Source organism: Opisthocomus hoazin, chromosome 7 (genome assembly GCF_030867145.1).
Source record: "Opisthocomus hoazin isolate bOpiHoa1 chromosome 7, bOpiHoa1.hap1, whole genome shotgun sequence".
Classification (NCBI taxonomy): domain Eukaryota; kingdom Metazoa; phylum Chordata; class Aves; order Opisthocomiformes; family Opisthocomidae; genus Opisthocomus; species Opisthocomus hoazin.
The window spans coordinates 46,766,758-46,784,541 of record NC_134420.1 but is presented as its reverse complement, the minus strand read 5'-3'; the positions used below and the strand labels follow the sequence as shown (position 1 = coordinate 46,784,541).

General features: G+C 39.3%; 1 protein-coding gene across 4 annotated transcripts in view; it reads right to left on the bottom strand.

Moving 5' to 3' along the window:
* The window catches only part of MIPOL1 (mirror-image polydactyly 1), a 200,516-nt gene that overhangs the window by 9,158 nt on the left and 173,574 nt on the right, over positions 1-17,784 (bottom strand). The window contains exon 14 of one of the 4 annotated variants that reach the window (XM_075425452.1): positions 146-5,747. The exons of the other annotated variants lie outside the window; for them this stretch is intronic. Within the exon in view, the coding sequence (XP_075281567.1) occupies positions 5,681-5,747 (67 nt within the window). The 3' untranslated portion in view covers positions 146-5,680. Of the gene's footprint in view, positions 1-145; positions 5,748-17,784 lie in introns of those variants that run through there. 4 annotated transcript variants of the gene reach the window in all.

The window sequence follows — 17,784 nt, the reverse complement described above, 5'->3', positions numbered from 1 at the left end:
TCTGATGTTTAGTTGAATAGAGTGACCAGGTAAATGTTACCTTAAAATTTATTAAGTTAATGGCAATATTTTACAATTAACAACAAAAACTCAAACTCCAAACCCAGCTCCTTTTGAAAAGCTTATTTTAATAAAGGGATTATAAAATACAAAAGAGAGAGAGACAGGTAACCTGAGATGAAATTTTGGAATGCAAACTTTTAGTTCAAATGTGCAAGCTCGAACTTAACAAATGTTTAGAATATTTGAGTTTTTCAAATGGTGCCAAAATAAACCATGTCTTTTCTAAAGACTACATATTCAGCCAGGCACTGGCAATGTAAATCTTTCAACCATTTCAAGTATTTGTTTAAAAGCCTCCCAGAACACGTGTGCTCCCAACAAAACTGAAGAATGAAATGTTTAGACCACTGAAGCTCAACAGCTGACTTCTAATCAACCTAATATGAGAACACCGCTTTGGTTTTTTGGACTCACGGATATATTTTATTTACCAACGCATGAGAAGAACAAACAGAGAAAGTCCAGTTCTGCAGACCTGATGTGAAATGGTACACCGATAAGAGTCCGTACGTGTAATGCTGCGACCATAGCAAGCACAGCATTGGAGAAACTGCTGGTCAGTGATTTCATGTGCAGCACGGTTTATTCTTGCATGGGAAGAAAATCTTCTGGGGTACAAATTAAAACATAAAAAAGCCAACAAACCTAACAGCTTTCATCTGGAATTATTCCAAATAAAGAAAATAAAGGAATAGAGAAATCCTGACATTTAGATAAAAAACTTGGATTAAAGATGTTACAATTTATGATCACCTGATAAGAATACTTATACAGCCATTTAATCTGAAAATTAAGGTATCTTGTAAAATGTCCTGTGATGTGGAACAAATAAATAAATAAATAAATGCACCTGTAACAACATATTGACATTACTAAACTATTTCAATATGATGGCTTATTTATAAAAGCAGTTTTAATATTCCCCTACGTTAATGATTAACTAATGAATCTTACTTTCTTGTGAATATATTTAAAAAGGAATCAAACTGACTTCATCTACAGGATTCCACTAACAAGACTGAGCCGGCTCTGAACTTTTCATATATCAGCAGTTTTCCCAACGTTAGTACAGAAAACCTTATCACCAATTTTGGGCTGTGGCCTGAATGAAAAACAGTACTAAATGACTAAAGGTCCACAGTTCTTTTCTGTTAGAGTTGATTTGTCACAATATTGTTAATTAGTGAGGGCTTAGGGAAGGCTTACTATGAATAAAATTACAGTGCCGAAAAGCATTAATAACACTCTTATCCCGAGCCAACACGATGCTATTTACATATTTTACCCTGGCATACACCAGAAATGGCTCCCAATGCATAACGTGCTGCAGGATCATCAAGAGAAACACACAAAATCTTACAGGGGAAGGACGTTTCTGAGTATCTTGGTGCTCTTCAAGACAGCAGGGACATTAATTTGACCAGTAATTACAACCATCTCCCTAAGCATTGCCTACGGTGAGCCACCTTTCATCATGAGCTGCTGTTCCATTGGGAGGCAAATGAATTGCTACTCCTGGTACATAATCTGATGCAATCCCATCCTTCTCTCGTAAATTAGGACAGAATTTGTCTGCTCTATATGGCAGGCTTCTTTTCACCTTCAGAGCTCTGTATAGACCTCAATCAGTTCTCAATGAACAAACTACATGATAAAAGCAAATTAACCTATATTATCATTATCGCCTATTCCTATGCACCAGACCAGAATTCCCGCCCTCGTTACACTGAAACGCAAAACTCGGACTGGGTTCAATGGGGCCAGAAACTCACCCAAGAGCACTAAAGGCTGGGCCTGCATTACTGGACCTGTGACTTCTGCTGTTCACTTCAGCAGGTGAAGGAGCAAAAGTGTTCTGACGCCAGTCACATGGATGCTTTTGCAAACTCCCGCCAGGAGCCTGTGCATCTCTTCAGGGGCTACATCCCTTTTATGACTGTCACTAAGGGATTTGCCAAAGACCACACACCACATTGTTAGCAAGAAAGAGTGAGAACCCAACCGTTTCCAAATCTTCGCCTCTCAGCACAGTAAATTTCCCAAGGTCCTTTTCAAAGAAGACAAACAATTCTAGTTGAATTTTTTAAATTAACACCTAATTTAATTATGATTCAAAGTCAATTATCTACAGGATGAGAAAAACCCCTCACTAAAAAGGTCACTGAATTTCAGGCTACATGGCACAAGGCATAAGACAGAGTCAGGAAATATTTTTTCAGCTTAGGTACAATGTCTTAAAAGGAAAACTATGAAGAAAAATTATCACCTAATTTTACTGAATCAAGTATTACCCACAACCAGCTCTATCTGACATGAAGCCTGCTAGATGGCTTTTGCCTGGCTGATCCTACTTTCCTAAACAGAGTCAGCGGACAGAAGAGGCTGGAGGTCAAACAGCCTTGCTGTATGAAGCCTGCGCTCACAAGATTATTCACTCAAAAGGCAGAAGGACTTGGGGGAAGGTGAGGAGCTCTCGGTGCTGCCAGGGGAAGGAAGAATTTAGCACATTCATGCGTGGAAAACAAGCCCTGATTTAGTAAACTTGCATTTCCAAAGTAGCAAACAAGCTTTTTCATCAAAGCTGCCCCAGAGTAAGAGGGAAGATCTTTAAGTGGAAAAATAAGTAGTTCAAAGCAAGATTAAAACAATGGGTACGCATAAATGTATCACTTCCACAGTGAAGGAAAGTGACTCTACTGTCCTACAGGGGCCTTTGCCCCATAGTGCGTGCTGTTCAACTCAACTAAGAAATCACCTTGAAAAGGGGGTTAATTTGGAGATGGTGGTATTTCGTATCACTGCATTTAGCATAGGGATGCTGATGATACTATGATAATGTAAAGATGAGCTGTGAGAAGAGATGGAACAGGAGCTCATGGTCACCAGGGAAAGCATGCTAAACCAACACATGACATTCAGTACCCATAAATGCAAAGTTATGCATTCAGAAAACAGTTCTTACTTCATACACCCCATGATGAACTCTGAGCTGAATATTATAATGGAGGAATAAGGTCTAGAATTGTTGTTGTTATTATTATTATTATAATAGAATACTAATTTAAAAGACATTAGCTGTCATAAAGCAAATGCATTGCTAAAAATGATTAGCAATAGCACAGAGCATAAAACAGATAACATAATTATGAGAACTGACAAAGTCACAATTTGTCCATATGTTGAATACCAGGCACATATCTGGTTTGATCTCAGTTAAAACACCGCAGAACTGGAAAACAAATAGATTAGCAAGACAAGGCTGATTAAAAACACAGGACAGCTTTTTACAAAAGACTAGAGGTTCTCTCTGGAAAAGAGATGGTGGGGGAAGGATGTCAAATGCATAAAATCACAAGGGACATGGAAAATATCTGAACAGGGAATGGCTGTTCACTGTTTATCTAATACAAAAACTAGGTGACAGCAAATGAATAGAGCTGGTTCATAACAAAGATAAGGAAATATTTCTTCACTCAATGCATCATTAACAGCAGAAGTCCTTGTGAGAGGAACAAGAAGATACTAAAAGTTTAAATGGATTAAAAAACAGGTCATGAAAAAAAATGCTGCTAAAAACAAAGACACCACCTCTAAATAACAAATTGATGCGAGACCATTTGGAAGAAAGGTCAATTAGTTCTGTCTTGATTTTGTACCCTTTCCTAGGCATCTACTACTGGTCATTGCCAAAGACAGTCTTCGGGCTAGTTGGACCTTTGGTCTAGCACAGTACGGTAGTCCTTACGTGTTTATCTTCATTCCTTCCCCACCACCTCTTTAGAGCAGAATTGGTTCAACAGCACTGACAGCGCAGGAGACCTTGACTTTCACTTAATGAACTAATGCTCAGCGAGGACAGCAGGAAAAAGAGCAGCTCAGTTGCCTGAGCGCTGGACAGCAGCACATGGGAGGTGGTGAAGGGGCTGGGGGTGACAGCCATCTGCTCTGGAAGCATTGAGCTTTCTTTCCACTGAGTAAGCACTGGGGAGAGACTCCAGACATACTGGCTATCCTAGGATACACCAAAGGTCAAAAAGGAGCACTTCAGAAGTTTCTAGAAGCGACTTGGGTAAATTTGGCTAGGAGGAATGCTACTCATCTCCCTGCAGGGGGTTAGGTTTGGTCAACAGAAACTAGGGGGAGCACAGGTCTGCAGATGATGAAGGTTTAACACAGAAGTGCTTGAAAGCAAAATCAGGCACTGAAATGTCTCCTCTTACCCAAATTTAAAATTTCATTTTCTTCTGCTAGACTGCCCTATAATTGCATCATTAGCAACAAACATTGAGAGGGAAGACAGCATAACAACATTAAAGGCAAAGCAGAGTAGGCAAACGGAAACTTTAGGAGCTACAACCGCCCTGTCTGAGCTGGCTGGCCCTGGGAGTAGCTTAAAGCCCACTACGCTCCTGACATTCACTACTGAAGTAAGAGATTATAGCTGACCTTTCTGCTCACCTCTGGTCATGTGACAAAGATATACCGAATACAGGGAGATATCTGGGTCACAAATCTAACTCTAGGTCCAATTCTCTTGTATCTGTAAGGTCTGCAATGTCTGTGTACCCCAACTTCTCCTCTCCACCCCTCATTTTCTCCCCTGCCCATAGGAGTCTGTCCTTCACTCTCGGAGTTCAGTCCCAGGGCGCTTCAGGAGTACACAAAGCAGAGGGCTGGCCGTCTGGCCTCAAACCCAGCCTGGATGGTACTCCTGTGATGCCGAGCAATCAGAGGGCCAGAAGAAGCAAGCAAAAAGCCTTGCAGGAAAGGGGCGAGGGACCCACCTTACACTGAAAAGGCAGGTTTTGACCCTGTAAGGTGGTTTTGAATATCTGAGAGATTTGCCTTCATAGGAAAGAATAGAGGACTGACTAAAATCAACCCAGGAAACCTTCCCCACTGTCTGAGATCCTGTGCAATGTCACAAGGCTTTCACACAACAATTTATGAAGTTGTTCCTCCAGTGAAACCTAACTGTCCATTTCTTTCATTGCATGTTGAAAATGCCATGTACTAGCAGAAGCTATTCAACTGTTATATAAAGCTATACATGTATCCTTCTCAGTTACTAGCTGCAATTCAATGGGCTATGAGTAAGGTGGAAAAAATCTCCAATATACTAGCCAGAGATATTTCTTGAATGTGAATCTACTTTATCAATTAATATATTTAACATACAAATACTGGACTGTTTGCAGTCTCGTAAATAACATAAAGGATTTAAATTTTGAAACTGCTTTGCAGGATTTTGCACCTGAAGCCTGCAGTATTCAAAAGCACAATCAAGCTGTGCCTTGCAGCAGGCTATAGTCTAGTTAAACACCGAGAGGACAGACTGTTAAAATAAGCATCTACATCATTTTTCACAGTACACAGTGCCACAATGCATCTGCTTAAAAACAAATACATGTTTGGAGTGAAACATTTCAACGAATCACAGAACTCAGCAGCAAAGTAGTTAAACATTTATGATTTGATTTTATCTCAGCTTGGAATGTCACTGGAGTGTCCCACTTCTAACAACTGTTTGCTAAGTTAAGGCTTTAGTGTTTACACAGTGCTGAATGAAGCAGCCTGGTCACCAGATGTGAATGCTTCCTTAGACTAGAGCTTTCAATCAGATCACGGTCCTAATGGTCCCTGCTCCAACCTTCTTCCTCAGGACGTCCACCAGCCTTTCCAACCTGAGAGGGGGCAGGGGAGAGGGAGAGGAGAGAAAAAAAAAGGAAGCTAACGTTAGGAATGCTATGGCTGAAAGAGACAGTGTTTGCACTGAACCAAGCTGTCCTGGTGGTGGTCACGCTCAGAAACAAAGCACTACTGTAAGAGACAGACATGAAGGGAAAATGCAGACAACTTCGGAAAACTTTTTCACCTATAACCCAACCCATATGCAGTCAGTCATATATATCAACTCACTTCTCTTTCGTAGTATATGTAGTATCTGAGGTCCCCGTAAGACATTAACGCAAAATCCCGTGCAGCAATGCTGTGGCACATACATGCTTCAGTGTAAGCAGGACTTTCAATTCTTGCACTTTTAAAAACATGAGTGGTCCATGGCTCTTGCTATATGTAACACTCAGCTGTTGTTTCCCCTTAAAAAATACTGTGCCCATTATCCAAGAGGTACTTTTACCGCCCAGTTCATAAATTTATGCCTAAACCCCCATGTGTTTGATGTCAAAAACTTTCTCAAATACTCAGCAAGCCAAGTTTCTGAGGACATGGATGATGACATTTTGAAGGTGGCCTGTATGATTATTCTGTTGACACAACTACAGAAAAATTAACAGTCTAAATAAGTAGAACAGAGAGCTGCCTAATCCCCTCTTAGTTTTAAGGCACAGGCTATAAGCGTGTCCAGCATCTCACTGGCTTAATTTGTTCTTTCCTTTTGTTAAAGTACGTAGGCAAATGCAAAGGGCTAAATTAGTTCAGGGTTTTCCATTTGCACACATTTATCTTCAGTACTCCAGCAATGACGCATTCAAGCTATTTCTTCAATTTATCTGTATTTCATGAAATCCTTCAGTGAAAGCTCTCCTACAAATAAACTAGCTCTATAAAAGCAGAGACTGTGTGTAGTAGAACACTTCTAGAGCCATGCCCAGCATATTGTAAACACAACTTCCATAATGGATAAAAAGAGTTGCAGGTTGAAATAGCTGTATTCACTGTTGCAAAGTTGGCCATTTTTTCTTATCTGAAAAGATAGGTGTGGTTTTTTTTTTAATGTATTATACAACATGAGGAATACAGATAGGAAATAAAAATAACAAAGCTTTATCAAAACTGAAAAAAACCATTTTATCTCCTGGATGCATTAGTAACTTCAGTGCAGGAAAACTAATTAACACGTATTGGATTTATTGCCACAAGTTGTGACTAACGCACACGGTACGTATTGAAACACTCTTGTTTTCCAGGAACCACCAAGCACCATGAAGCTACACCTTTCATTGTACTCACCAGGTGACTTAATTCCTGAAACAAGATTAAGAATTCAGCACCCTAAAGTAATTATCAGACACCGGGGAATGTCTATGGAAAGTTCAGCTGGTCCTAGCTGTTCCACAGAGACTCTAAAGGAGTGAAAGCACAGGTGAAAAACTACTGCTTACCTACTCCTTTCCTTTCAATTTTGCACGTATTGCTTTTCCTGTTGCATTTTTGTAACATACATCCACTGCATTTCTTCGTCTTTATGGAGGCAGCAACCAGTCATAATTCAGTGCAGTCAGTCCACGCAAGTACAAAGTCAGGGCTTTCACAAGTTACTTGTTCCTGAAAGTTTTCTCACAGTTGATAATTGATGTTTTCTGGCTTCTAAGGGTTTTAACTCAGTTACTGATAGGTTGTAGTTTCTTCAGCCTCTCTTACTAGAGAAGTTTCCCTGTTAAATCAGTTGTTAGACCATGTGCGCAATGACAGATCAGTCCTCACTTTTAACAGCATGTATGTTCAGAAGCATAGCAGCTTTCTCAGCCTCTTTAACTCTCACTGGAGGTCTCTTTCTCTTTCACACTAGCACCCTCTCTAATGTGCTTCAGAGACATGAAGCACAAGAGAAACATTTCAAACTGTCTGGACAAACAAAAAGTTTGGGCTGCAAGCTGTTTTCTGGGAGACAACAGAAAAACAGTAAAATCTGAGATCATGGCTCATTTAAATTATTGTTAGTTTAGAAAGAAATACTGCATGGCTTACACAGTCGGGGGAAAAATGACTTCAATAATTGAGGTTTCATTTGGGGAGACACAGGTTGGACGTCACCGCTCACACACTGTTCTGCCATCGGGCTCAGATGTGCACCACTCTGTGACCAAGGAATGACACTGCACACCAGAGCAGACAAGGTGGAGGAGAGCTGCCCATGTTTGAAGAGAAATACCACTGGGATGAAAGTAGCTGTCTTCTGTTTAATCTTGAAACTGTCAGGCTTCATTGAAAATAATGAGGCTTAACAATCATAGCTTTTGCTTTTCAAATGAATGATGACTGAAATCATGAAAATGAGGTATCCTGCACCAAACACAAACTGCGTAGGGCTTATTTGCCTTTTGTTTCTGTCATGTGTAGATCTGCAAATTTATTTATTCTTTATTAGAAGAAAAAAAAAAAGCAGAAGGGGATTAAGAAACCATACCTTTGAAAGAGATTTAAACAACAACGTAAAAGAGAAACTGTAACAGCTATCTATAAGATAAAATAGCAGAAGGCAAAATTCACCCCTACACAGACACAAGGCCCAATATACCACTGAAATCCCACTTAAGCCTACAAAATAAAGCTATGGGCTGAATCGGTGGTTAATAACTCTTGATACAGGCCTCAGGGGGCTTTTCGGAACGATAATCCTGGACTCTTTGTTCACCAAGGGCCCAACTCTGCCATCCCGACTCACACTAAGCAACACTTTTCTTTGTGAGTAATAAAAGACAGCTAACAAGGCCGTTTGTGTCAATGGGGCACTACCTGCAAGGGGTGAGGGTGGCAGAATCGTCCCTTGTCGGTAGGGCTCCGCACCCAGCCCGGTGGGATGCTGCAGTCAGCTCCTTTTGGAGGCTGAGCTTTTATTCTGCGCTAAACTGAAGGAATAGTCTTATACCTCAAGATCAAAGGTAACTTAAATATCTAAACAGAACAATGGGAGGTGCTGGGAACTACCCTAAAAGTCTCAGTGTCTGCAGAGTTTTATTCAAAATACAGAAGACACTGACTTGAAGAAAGCAACTTTTATTACTTTGTGCAATTGTGATGTATCTGCCAGTATAATCTCATCATATTTTACTTAACTGAAAGCAATACTGACTGTGTTTGATCATATACTAAGACATAGATTTAACAAATGACACTTGTATTTTTGCTTGTGAAGGAAACAGTCCTCATAGTATAAATTAAACACACACTATGACACTATCATCTCCCGAGATATAAACAAGACTCTCACTCAATGTGCATTTCATGAAGCAACCAAACAAGTTGTTCAAGAAGAAAGTATTTCAGATGGTGTTTTAGGTCAGACAGAAGAATGATATGGTGGGCAACTCAGTTGCAGTGCCAAAGGTCCAAATGTGCAAGGACAGACAGACACGTTTAGGAATGTTCAACACAGCTTCTTAAGGTCTCACTTCTCATTCTCACAGATTTCAATTTCTCGCTTAGAGAGTTTGGAAAATCCCAGTATGTGACCTTTGTTATTTCTTGGTACTTAAATAATTCTAGAAAATCTGCCCCTTTACAAATAAATTGTCTTAGCAAATGCCACTTCAGCATTCTCTACACAATTGCTGTATGTCTGCATGCAAAATGAGCACAAAATGGCATATAAAATACAGGAAAAAACTATGTATTCAGATGGATAGGTACAACTTGGGATTTATTTATACTGATTTGCATATACCCAAAGTCAAAGTCCTGTGCTTTTCAGCATAGATAGAATTTACATCCATGAAAAGCACAAAGATGAGAGCCAGAAATATTCTTCATCTACACTACTTCTTTAATGCTCATCTCAGTGCTTCTACGAAATGGAAAAAAAAAAAAAATCCACAAATTAGGAAACAGACATCTGGTCCACCATTATTTTTAAGTTAGCAAAAGATGTCTCATTGTGAAGTCTTGAATAGCAGTCAATTAATTCTTCCTCCAGACATTTTGGAATTAATCAGGTGAATCTGTGTTTTAATAAAGAAATAAAAAATTTCCTTCAGGAGTTTGCCGCTATAATATTACCAGTTCGAATACGTACTTTTAAAAGTGTTGCTAAGTTTTAAGAATGTCCTCATGTCCAGAGGAATGTTACCTAAACAAGACTGTTGCTAGGTTTGTCTTCCCCAAGACAAATTCTCAACCATTCTCAACTCCTCTTCTAGTTATTTCAAATCGTGTTCTCTTCTCACCTATGTGTACATCTGACAAAATGCCTGTATGGAGTGTATGTTGTTATATGGAGTATATTTAATGTAGCTCATGAACTATCTGACAATCTGCTTTACTTCCTTGAGTATAAATCACTTTGGATTTAGAACCAGTCTCCATTAAGTGGACTTAAAATCCTTAATGACAGAGAAATTCGTTCCAGCAGCTCAGAACCTGGATGCATAGTTGCAAATATGTTATGTACTGGTCCCTAGTGCCAACTCATGTGAGAATGAGAGCAGTGGCCTTTATTCACAAGTTCACAGAGTGATCTTCCAGGGTGTCATGCCCCAGAAATAGTCAAAATGGGTACCCAACTGAAAGAAAAGGGCATCCTTCGAGTAGCCTATGTCCTAATCTGCAAAGCAATACATAAACTAGCCAAAAACAATAGCTTCTACCTGCAGATGGAGGAGTTAAGCGATAAAAACAAAACCCTCCTGGATTTTGAAATGCTATATCAAGGCCTATGAACCTAAACTATAACCCTTGGTTATCTTTCCAGTAGATAAGATTAGGTTCAGACTATGAAGATGGCCTTACCTGTGTGATTTCTGGCTTCTTGTGGAATGTGTTTTGCTAACACTAATTCCTTTTAGAAATCAAGCATTCAAAAATATGTAAGGTAGATAAAACGCATTGGACGAAGGCTTTACAAGCAGTTTAGCAGTAGAGCGCAGTGAATAACTGACTGTTTGGTGAGTGGTCATCCCAACAGATTCACTTAATTTCATCTTGGAATAAAAAAAACCCCTTCACTTCCTTTTCCTCTCCTTTCCTTTTGTCTTCCTCTTGAACATATTTAATCGAATCCTAATTGGAGTACTCGTTTTCAGGCATTTCCTGTAAAAGTCAAGGAAACAAATGACACAGAGAAGAGAGGCTGCTGTGATACTGGTCTCACTCAGAAACCAGTCACTTGGATAGGATCATTTACTCAAGAGGCTGGAGGAAACTGGTTCAGCTCTATTATCTGTACGGGGGAACTGGACTCCAGCTGCTTTCCTCTCATACCATGCTGCAGACGCATCGCTCTCTTATCTCTGGATGGTTCAGTGAATCTTTAATTATTCTTATTCTTCAGTTCAGGTATTATTTTTGTTACCTCAAACGCCTGCCTTTTGAACAATAATAATTTTTGACTGACTCACTAAAAAACATTGCTGGTTGCATTCAACGGTCATACACCAGTCTGTAACAATTCCTTCATAAATCATCACAGCAGTAAAGGCTACATGTGTTCAGATGCACCAGGCTGACTTTCTCTGCCTAATGAAGCTCCATCTGCATCTGTCGGATCAGAAACTGGGTGTCTTTTTGAATGACACACTGGAGTTCAGCAGTGGTTTTGAACCTGATGCAGGAATTGCCGAGCAAAATTCAGTGCCTTGTGTTAGACAGGTGGCTGAACTGACCGGTATTAATGGTCCTTTCTGGTCTTAAAACACAAGTCTTAGAGACTGATTTAGCAGCATCAGCGAGCTCTAAACTGTGGTAGACCACAGTGTTGAATGTAATCGCTCCAGGCATCGCCGCCAATTCCTGCCTGCCCAACACTGTTTGTAATGTCACTCCAAAAAGTATGTTCCATTAAACTTACAGGCCTTAAATTTGGCAGGGCAAACCATTCTGCCTCTGAAAAGCACTGTCACAAAACAAGCATTCCTATTAAATCCCTTTCAGCGTCTTCTCAACCCAAAAGAGTAATTCTGTATATGATTAAACTTAGAAGTAAATACAGCCAGTTGGGCTCCTGACAGCAGACATATTTCAAAATAAACCTGGCTTACATAGGCCTTGGCTAAAATATTAAGCCTTTATCTGTGGTCCACAATAACTAATCTTGTCAAATTGTTTGCTCTCTACCTTCTGTTTGGAAGATTATGAGCTAGCTCACCATTACTATTCACCTTGTGCCATCACTAGCAGCAGGAAAAGTGAGTGGTAAACACAGTTGGTCTATTTTGACAGCATTTCACCCTAATTTGCATTGGTGTAGATTGCTGCACAGTACAGGATAATACAGAATCACGACTTTGCATCTATGCTGGATTTAATGCCACTTTGTGAAAGGTATTGCTCCTTTGCTTTCAAATGCTTTCTCAGGACAGCATACACTGATTGTCTCAAATAAATGAGCTTATGAGAAAGAAAAATAAACCCTGAAACAACTATTCTGTAACCTCATCTGTATTTCAGCACATTGAGATCTACAACATGCTTATTGTATAGACTGGGCTCTTACTGTTGGATGGACTATTCATATCTGAGTATATGGCTGATATATAGAGTTTAAAAATTAGCAATAACTGAAATAGAGGATATACTGGTTTATTTAAGGCAAAATGATACTCATCAGATTATTGAATCAGACCACAGAATCTCACCTAATTACTCCAGCTCGAGTCCAGCAGTTTATATGACAATTTTATGCAAAGTTTACCACTATTTGTGCACATAAAACCTCTTCTGTACCTCCTTCCGTAGGCCTGAATTACTTTTAGCACTGGCAGTTACTGTTTTCACACATTTGGTATCACAGCTGTTCTCTTTTTAGGAGAAATCTTGACACTGAAGCCTGCTCCTTACAGTGACAGCATTTCCATGAAGTTTGTTCTGATATGAATAGGCAAGGATGTCCTGGATTTTCTTGCCAAATGCTTCCTGGAAGTCTCTGTCATCTGCTTAGGAAAAGCTAGCAGTTTTACTTTACGCTAATATATCTTCCCCATAACAGTATTCTGCCATTGTATCCAATCATTTGAAGAGGGAAAAATATGACTTCGTACTGACTCCTGACGAACACTAGTCCTGCTCGCTGGTAATGATGTTTGGTATCCTTAGAGCGCCATGAATCACAGGCAAGCTTACTCTGTCTCTGAACTGTTTCCCACCTTCTTCTTGAGAGCAATACAATCTCAGAAAAGCAAATACTCTTAGTTTTGAATGCTCACAACACAGAGGGATGGTCAGAACTTTTATGTAAAGTGTTTAAATGGCAGACATCAGGTCTATTTTGCATTATGTGTATTCTGTGGCAAAACAGCATACAGAGAAATGAAATGACTTGCTGAAGCTCAATCAACCAAGAAGACTGAAAAGCCCCACATGTTTAATCTTATGTGTAAGTAGTCTTGAGCTGAACTGGGTTGCACATGTGCACAAAAAAAAAAGTATCCTACAGAATTACATACAGAGCCCTTCTCTCTCAGCTTCTCAACCTGTGCTCTGAACCATGTCAACTGGTGACAACTAGCCAGTTTTCTTATCCTATATCCAGCTGAGATGTGTTTCAGGAGATGGAAAAAGGACCTATTTTTTAGAGGATTTTGGTTTGTTCTAAAGCGCTCTTCAGGAATATTTAAAAGCAATGTCAAAAATCAATTATCTAAAACTAACAGTATTTCAAACCTGCTTGAAACGAAGTCAGACAGGATTCCTCATGAGAAAAATATTCAAGAGGCAGGACCGGCAGACTGATACGCATTTACAGATCTGTACACAGTCGCATTACTCAGACTCTAAACTTCAGAAATATCCATCTGAAACCACTGTATTACACCTTTCTGCATGTTTCAAACTAGCCTTCCTTGTAAGGCCAGGTCTGAACCTCTCAGTTGCCTATTCCAAGCCACTCTCATCTCTTTTGGGCATGTCCTGGTCAAGTCCTGTTTACAACAAGTCTGTAAAATCACAAATACCAATGTACTGCTCAGGCTGTTTCCCAAGTACATCCCATCAAAGCACAACTTTGGCAGACTCCTCTTGATATCATAAAGACAACATGAGCTTTTTCCTTGATGCCACAAATATTTTCTAAAACCCATCATAGACTTGCTGGCTCTAGGCAGCTCTCATTTATGTTCCACCTCCCTAAGGTGGTTCCACCCTCGTGACCAAGAGTAATCTGGAGCTTGTGGAGAGAAAATTGCTTCCTATAAACCACCATCAAATCCCTCCACTTTACATTAAAAATAGTAATTTTTAAATAGGTTTGATGTATTTCAATAGATTTGCCTTCCTGGCATAACTGATGTGATATTGCCCAAGCTGGAACGACTGCTACATCACTGAGAGATCAAGTAACAATGGAAACAAATTTGGATGTAAGAGGAAAGCATTTAATTAAGCTCCCACTTGTGATAAGTCCTTTGTAACAGGCTCAGACTGGTAGGTGAACTCCCCACCCTTCCAGTGTAATCCAGTGGTGCCCACATTCTCCTGGTTTCAGGGCGACTCACACTTAGTCATACTTCTGAAAAGTATTTCTAGAAAAAATGCAAGCAGTCTTCCCTCAGTAATGGACTAACAAAAAATCCATGGATTAAACATCCTCTCCTCCTCTCAAAGTTTGCAATATATTATAGATAGCTGTTATCAGCATGAAGCTTGTGTATTATGGTGAAGGTGGGACAAGGTCCCCTATGCAGGGATAAAACCAGAAAAGATGCCTAACTGCTCATTTACACACCAAAAAAGGGTTTTTAAAATACCAGTTGAGACTTAGCATCACAGACCAAAGTGTCTTCTACACACCCATAGTGCTCCTTAAAATACTTCATAAGCTTTTTACTAAGTTATCAGCCATTTAAGGTCATTAAGGTGAAAACAAACCTTCCTACTTCTAAGCTTCAGTAACCTCTCTCCAGTAGCCGGCAGACAGACTGCCTCCAACTCTCTTCTGCACCATTCTAGAACGACAATTCACATCAGATTTTTTTTCACTGGTCTTTTGGGCCTATTTTGCTCCATATTCCTGCTATCCGACTGAATGAGCTTCTCCTCCCGCTCCTGGGACGTGAGCAAATTTTCAAGCAAGGCTGACCCAGGAGAGCAGCAGTGAACCTTCAGCGCATTTTGAGGATGCTTTAATTCTTCTGGACTGCTGAGCCTGCAGACCTAGGCCGTGGTGGCAATTCTACCTGGTGGTGACAATTCTACCTGGTGGTGACATGACTGGGACTGATTGTAGGAGAAAAACTTTTTAATTTCTGCTGATGAAAGCAGAAAAATTTGGCTTTACATCAAGAGTCATGAAAATCTTTGAAAACATATAGTAAAATACTTTCTCAGTGTTTAAAATCAGAGATCTGTGAAACATCTTTTGTGTTTAGTTCACCACTCAGGTATCGCTTTTATCAGATGTAGAAGGGCATCTGTTACATCCTTCAAATAATTTACGACTATCTTATCAAAGATTGAGGTCATAGAAATGGATTTATTATGAAGCAGAAAATAAAGTGCTAAAACGAGTAATTTTATTATACATATCTCCAATACCTGCAATGTCTTCCATTCAAAAGCTGAATTCTGCTACTCTCTATGGGCAAAAATTCCACAATCTGAAGCTGAAGTGATAAAATTTGGTCCTAAAGATCTTTGCCTTCCAACAAGTCAGTGTTTATATCTATATCCTTATACCCACATCACATAGAGTAAAAATGTAGAATAGGAAAGCTGAGCAACTTGCCAATAAAACAGCAGTGGCAATGATGGGAGTAAAGCTGTTGTTAGCTCTCATAAATACAACTGATGGTGCCTTTCTACAAAATCCTGTTAAAAATTAAAAGCCTTCTGAAAAAATCTGGCTATTAATGACTCAGATTAGAAATATGAACTGTTATTTTTTCCTTGGAGAACTAGCCTCTGCGTCAGTAAAGATAGACTTAATTTTAAGCAGTGGAAAAATGTAAATGATTTCAAGTTTGCTTAAAATTGAATACCTTGCTGGCCTAGTCAGTTATTTCTATTTGTTGCTGTAAAGAACTGTTCCAGCAATTCTCTAAATGCTTATATGTAATTCAGAAGCTTCAGAAAGTCTGGGCTTTCTTTTTGAGCTTCTGCACATAGATTTACAGTATCCAATCTTTTGCATATGTTGAGAAACAGTATGAGTATTAACAGAAAGAACCGCAAATTTATTTTTATTCCTCCAGCCAAGCCACAAATAAATGACTCTTGCAAACAAACCAAATACTATTTAGTAACGGCAATGTAAATGCAATGGACTTATTTTATTTGGATATAAAATATTAAAGTAAATGATTATTTGCTGTGACACTCATTTTATCTTCCTGGAAAAAAAAGCAAGTCTGAGGAAAAGTTTTCTTGCTGTTCTTCAATAAGCACTCAATCTGCTGTTCAAAGTTATTTAATAATTTGTCATAGAATGGATAACTATAAGCTTACAAATATGGTGTCAGCATGCTTCTTCCTACTGGGCAAACAACTTAAAAATCTAATTTGTTTGTGTTATTGGCCTTACTAAATATTAGACTTTGCAAGTCTGGTTTACACCATTGATGTTAACCATGCCAACATTCTGATTTTGTTCTGAAGTATTCCACAACAAGCTGATATTATACAACACAAGCTGAAGAGCTAGCTGATCCAGTTTACTGAGTATACTTAGTATATTTTGCTACTGATAAATCAATATAACCATGCTGTAATCTACAAACTTCCATCTCTGTGAAGCAGCTATAAGCAAACTGTAAATGAACACACAGGTCAAAAACTCTGAAGCTGTGATTATGTTGACTCTGAAAACATTTGACTTTCATAGAACACATTTTAGTGTTTGAGAGAATGAAGTTTCAGCACTACTTCTATTTTTGTGAAAGGCTGAGATGATAAATATTCAAATGATGACAAATATTTGTGTTTATATTGTAACTACCCATACTTTAAAGAAAACGATATCTGCACTGCAATCCACAATTTGCAGAGGTTAAGTAAATGTAAACCATAGCTACACAAAGAAAATAAATACTTGACTTAGACGTGTATGCTCAGTTTTGCATTCTTCCTACATGTGAAACTCCCTGCAGTCAATGGATATCTTGGGTGTGCAAGGAATGCAGGAAAGGCTTTTCTGTCACTCCCTTTGGTTGGGATTTTTTGTCTTCATTCTAAGTACACCACTGGACATAATCCTAGTATTGATCTTCAACCGTCAGATGCTAAAGGCCTCATTATAATTTATGACACCTCAGTTATCCAGGAGATGGATATCCCACAATCTCCTCTGGCAATATCACACATTGTAACTGTATGAAACTTTTGGTACTGATACCACAAACTGCTCTATTAAAGGCCATCTTCAAATGAAAAGGCGATATCAAAAGATATTACCAGTCATTAGTACTACAAAGGGTCTCAGTTGCAGTAATTCTGGACATCACCAAATCTGTCTTTCAGGACTCTGGTATTGAGAATGGGATCTGCAGCTCCGCATGTGCTCTGGACCAGCACATTCCTCCTCCAGACCGTACAGAGAGCATGACATGGGAAGGGATTTGCAATAACTAGTCTAAGGAGACAGGTGCTCCTAAAGTAGCCAAATAGGGTTTTTTGTTTGTTTGTTTGTGGTTTTTTTTTAAATCTCAGCTCCTTGCTTTAACTGTCTTGCTCCATGCTGTCCAGAGGTCCTCAAGCTTACCTTCTCTAAAACTAACCCGAGGCCACTTATTTCTCCTAAGGTGACAAAGATAACAGCAGTGCTACCACTCCTCCTTTTTAAAAGAAGTATTAAAAAATACACTATGAGGTAGAGCATTCAGAGAAAACTTGTTTTTAACCCACATCTGCCACTTCTCAGGAAAGCAGCACACTCCAGTGTGGAAGTCTTCTCTACTTCTCTTTCTGAAGCAATGAATTTCTACAGAAGCAGCACTTGAAATGTTATTAGTCCTGAAGGTGTGATTTTGTGGGCGGTGACTGAGGGTCCTCACTTGGAAAATGGAAGACAGGTATTCTGGTACTAGCTCCGTATTTAGGTTCAACAGGCATTGGACA